The 5,033-nt window shown below is 46.0% G+C and overlaps 1 protein-coding gene across 1 annotated transcript in view; it reads right to left on the bottom strand.

Annotated features, from left to right (window-relative positions):
- LOC103924536 (cytochrome P450 20A1) overlaps positions 1-4,740 on the bottom strand; it is a 15,646-nt gene extending 10,906 nt beyond the window's left edge. The window contains exons 1-3 of the mRNA XM_009333068.1: positions 4,714-4,740; positions 4,547-4,596; positions 4,293-4,459 (exon numbers count right to left, since the gene is read on the bottom strand). Of these exons, the coding sequence (XP_009331343.1) occupies positions 4,293-4,459; positions 4,547-4,596; positions 4,714-4,740 (244 nt within the window). The remainder of the gene's footprint in view (positions 1-4,292; positions 4,460-4,546; positions 4,597-4,713) is intronic.
- Positions 4,741-5,033: the final 293 nt, after the last annotated feature.

Consider the following 5,033-nt stretch of genomic DNA (forward strand, 5'->3'; position numbering starts at 1 on the left):
AAATAACACCTACCTCTCTCAGTCAGGGCTGCTTCCAGCAGAGAAGCTCTTACAGAAAACAGTACCCCACTAAGCTACAGAATGCTTTCTACTTCTAATCGCTTTACTTTCCTTCTTCCTTCCACACAGACACTTGCAGCAGTATACAAACTAGAAAAAAATACATATCCTCCATCTTCCATAACCATGGCTCACTTCAATTAGATTTTTAACTCTGAATTTCACCACCAGGGGCCTCTACTTAATAAATTTGTTAAAGTATATTAGATACTTTAGTATATCAATACAAAACTGTGCAATAAAGCATGGCATATTCTTTTCCCTTTCTGTAAACTTTTCTGTGGGTCTTGCAGAACTGGCAGAATCTTTAAGGAACTATTTGGAAGCAGCAATCAGGGGGTTTTCAGAAGGGATATTTTTGCTGTTTATCACAGTCTGTTATTTCTCCCAGATGGAGAGTGAAACTTCTGAGGCATCAGAAAACATCAAGGCTGGGCTAGACACATATGACTCTACCAATTGTGGATGTAGCTAGGATTCCCAGCAGAGATCAGGGCCTCATTACGCTACTAGACAAACATACAAGAAAAGACAATTCCCACCTGCAGAGGACTCACTACCTAATGACACAAAAGCAGCTAATGAGGCCAAAGGCATAAATATGGTAAACTTTCTTAAATGCTTTTCTCTCACATCATTTCCCTTCCAATGTTTTTAAGCTCTGCATCTCACCCTCTTTCCCACTTTGAATGACAAGGAGCGTGTGCATGTGTCTTTTGGCACAGCAGATGGTACCTGCAGCTCTCCATGTGGAGCAGGCTGTTACGTGACTCTAGCTGCTGCTGACAATTCCTCCTCCAAGGTACTTTGCCATGGAGTGGCTGCTGCTATTCATGCCACGATTCCCTGCTGACTGGCCCTGGCAGAACTAGGCACAGTACTGGGGTAGCCAGAAAGACACATGGCTGGTGGTAAAGCCCACACAGCAAATCTGGCAAGCAGAGGCATTTGGAGAGGCCAGAGGATGCTTAGCACCATCACCTGCAGAAACTGAAAAGTTCTCCTGGTGCATATGAAAGAAAACTGCTGGATCAGCCACGGGCTCCATTTTTTTATCCCCTGTCCCTAGTGCAAAGCAGTCCCATGCCACTGATACACTCACTGTTGTGAACTCAGGACTGCAGAGCCCACGCTGCCCTTTGCTGAGGGCTGACCCTGCCTCGCAGTATTTGAGAAACAGCTATTTCTCCACAACTACAGGAGGCTAGTGACTCCACAAGGCACAAACCACCTCTTGGAGACAGAGCTCTGCCCTGCCAGCACTTCCACGGACTTCTTCCTTTGTCCTTGTCTTGAAAACATCTCAAGGGTTACATTTTCAGTCCTCTTAGTGAAGGATATCAAAATTTCGACTGTTCCTTCCACTTACATGGAAATCTTCTCCCGCATCCCAAGAACCTCAGAGTGCTGTCCTGGACACCATTGTAAATAAATATGGAGAAAAGATCTAACTCTCGATAGTCAAGACAGATGCCAAGTAGAACTGAACATCAGAGGTGGAAAGGACGTCTGAAGCTGCACAGCACAAATGCTCACAGGACAGCAATGAAGCTGTCCTGCTCAAACAGGCCAAGACCCATAGCTCCATCTCCAGCATTCAGTGTGCTTCAGGTTCACTGTCCCAACCCAAAAGGCGACATTGACTCATGGGAGTTTTCCAAGTGGGTCTCTGAACCCACTGCTCCTAGCAGTCCTGAACTAGTCCACCCTCTTCACATCCACACCCTTTGCAGGTCTGGACTGCTTCCCCAGAGCCTCTCACGAGAACCACCAGTATCAGCAGTAAAGTTTTACTTCCTTTGAATTCTCCTTGCAAATTAATCTCAACCAAGCTTTAAGAGGCCATGAAAACGTACCAACTTCAAGCACTGCTTTAAGCATGAGGAAAAACAGCCTCCTGGCATTGGGAACCTGTTAATAACTATGAATGCTATTAGCCCAACTTCAAGGCTCTCATGATAGATGCGCTATCAGCACCTCTCTCTCTCCAAGAAGTTTGGCCATACCTGTGACACACATGAGACGAGAGGAACCTTTCTATGCTACTTGGAGCCAAACCCTATACCTCAAACTTGGAAACCCACAAGCAGGCATCTATGAAGAGCAGCTCTGGCCTCAGGTACCCCAGCAGACTGAGGAGGAGTCACACGGCAAGGGTTTTCAGGTGGAGCTGAAGAGTCAGGAGTTGGATATAACACAGTCCACAGTGGGCTGCCTCCTGCCCCACAGCACTGTGGGCACAGAAGAGATACAGGCAAGGCCAGGTCTCCAACAAAACTGCAAGCTGCCCAGAGCCAGTTGGTGGCTGAGACCTACCACAACACCTACTCCTACTCACCAGGAAATGTTTTGCTACAGCCACTCAGCTACTACATGTTGTTTATACTCAAAGCTCCAGGAAAATCAATCATTAAGATTCCTTACTGCTAATAACGTTTGAGCACTTCTGACAAGCATCAGTGCTAAAAGGAAAGCACTGATACAACTAACATCACTGCTTTTTCAGGTCTGAGTTCAGTACAGATCACGAGAACCCTCCTTCTTCAGCCTGCTGCTGCTGCCTTTACGAGGATCCCCCCAGAAGCTCCTCCTTCTGCTGGGCTGAACACACTTTCCCTGGCTCCTCCTGCATGACAGGCTCCCCACTCCTCTGAGAGCCTTTCTTTGCACTTGCTTTATTCAAAATCATGCTTGAGTACAGAGGTCAGAGCCGTACACAGGATTCTATGTCTGGCTTATGTTCATCTTGTGCAATAGCCTAGATGCTTTCCTCTCTACAGAAAATACGTGACTCAATGCACCCTTTTCTTTTTTTCCATGGCCATGTCATCCTGTAGGCAATTAATACAGCCTGCTCTTGCTCCTCCCCTTCCTGTTTCTGCTACCCCAGCCCTCAAGGGTACCCATCTCCTTGCTCCAACACTCTGCTTCACTGTGTTGACAAGGAGTTGCAGCGTGACACCATCAGGGCAGGCTGTTAACATAAGTGGGGATATTTCACCTCCCCAACCCAGCATTTCTCTTTCCCAACACAATCCAGCCTCACTCCCTCTTTCACTTCTCATATCCCATCACCTCCAGCTTCAGTGATGACCCAAGCAGTGTCCAAGCAAATGCTGAACTGAAACCCTGACAGAAACACAGTTTCCTATTTATCCCCATCCTTAAAAAATATGTTTAGCCCTTGGCATAGCAGGACGCCAGACTAGTCTGTAACTGCCTGGGTCACATTTTTTGCACTGAAGTCCAGGAACTGTATTTGTTTTTCTCCAGTATTTGGGTACTCCCAAATTCATTCCACCTTCTGGAATGCCATTGCCATTGACTGTGTCTTGCTGATCTTCGTTAACTCCCACTCCTTTCCCAAATCATCACCAATTTTTTTGAGTCTGTCATGCAAGTGTACAAGAAGCTTACCCATCATGACCCCAGCATAAAGTGATGCTGAGATATCTGCCTGTGCCTAAAATCAGCTTACAGTATCAGGTCAGAGGTGTGCAACCAGCACCTCATTCAACCTTATAAGACGAAAACTGGAAAAACAAGAGGTTAAACCCAAACATCAACTGAGTTAACTTATTGTCTGTGATCACCTTAGGAAGCAAAACACCTACCTAAGAGACTTACACCATAAATTAAAAATTCCTCCCAGGACTAAGAGGGTCAACTCAGCTACCAGCACCACTGGCCACTTCCAAGTCTGGAAGATCACTAGAGGTTTTCAGCACAAAATTCTACGTGCCAAAGAAAACCAGAAGTTAAATAACTTCTTCAAATAATACTCTAAAAACCTCCACACCAAACCACACAAGGGAGCTATCACAAACTAGCACAGTTCCTTTCAGCAAATTTTCCCCTCTTAAATTGTATTTCAATTTAAGCAGCATAAGCTGCTTTTAAAATGTATGTCAAGTTGCTACAGGATCTTTGCCTTGCTGTTTCAAGTGACTAACAAGCATGATGCTTTCCATAAACATTTGCCTGTAGGGAGATGGTAAAAGACACAAGCGTACTAATTTCTTGATGGTCACTGGACAGCAGCAACTCTTGGTCACTGATATTCGAGGCCAATAAGCAGGACCAAAGACACACCTGAACCACCACCACGTCAGCTGCAAACTAAGTCTCATTTTCTTTCTACTTAGAATGAAACCCCAGCTTCCTTTGACATAGGATGCCCAGCAAGGCCAGAAGGAACAAACGGATTCAAAGACAAAGCAAAGGACACTTACACAACCGGTTGGGGTTAATATGTTGTTTCAGGAGATCAATTGAGCCGAGGCTGACAACAAGACGCCTTCCAAACCAGAAAGACACCAGTGGGCCATATTTCTCATGAAGGTTCACCAGGAACTCATGCAAACTGCTGCTGGCAATGATATCTGGCAGGTTGCCATCCCTGAGGAACACAAAGAAAATATTTGGTCATGAACAGCATCCACTGGCAAGGCTGAACTTGACTGATGTGAAGATGGAAAGGACTTACTTTTCATCAGTTGGAGCCAGCCCAGGGATACCTGCTGCTTGCCTAGACGCCTAGAGAGTAAAAGGAAATGCATCAGCCTCCTTGAACTTAGATTTTATACAAGCCCCACAGCTTTCCAGCAGGAGAGCTGGATTTTCCACATCAGTACTGCTGCATGACTTACAAACATTAAACAAGAGCTGGATAAGCCACATCTTCAGGCCTCAAACCTGCGAAAGCTTATGAAGCCAATCAACCGTAAGCGTGTGTGTGCCCAGTCCCACTGGCTAAGCCAGGATTATTCACCTGGTTAGCTGAAAGATCCCTGCGTAAAGATTTAAAGGGTCAGGTTTGCAATGTAGATCTTGTACCCAGACTTTGCCCTGGAGATCTGCACACGAGCAAAACCGCAAAGTGAGCAGATAAAGCCTTTCTAAGAGAGATTCACCGGGGCATGTAGAACGTGAGGTGTGCCAAAGCGTGCAGGCAGGGCTGCCTCGCTGGCTCG

Source organism: Pygoscelis adeliae, unplaced genomic scaffold (genome assembly GCF_000699105.1).
Source record: "Pygoscelis adeliae isolate BGI_AS28 unplaced genomic scaffold, ASM69910v1 Scaffold160, whole genome shotgun sequence".
NCBI classification, from domain to species: domain Eukaryota; kingdom Metazoa; phylum Chordata; class Aves; order Sphenisciformes; family Spheniscidae; genus Pygoscelis; species Pygoscelis adeliae.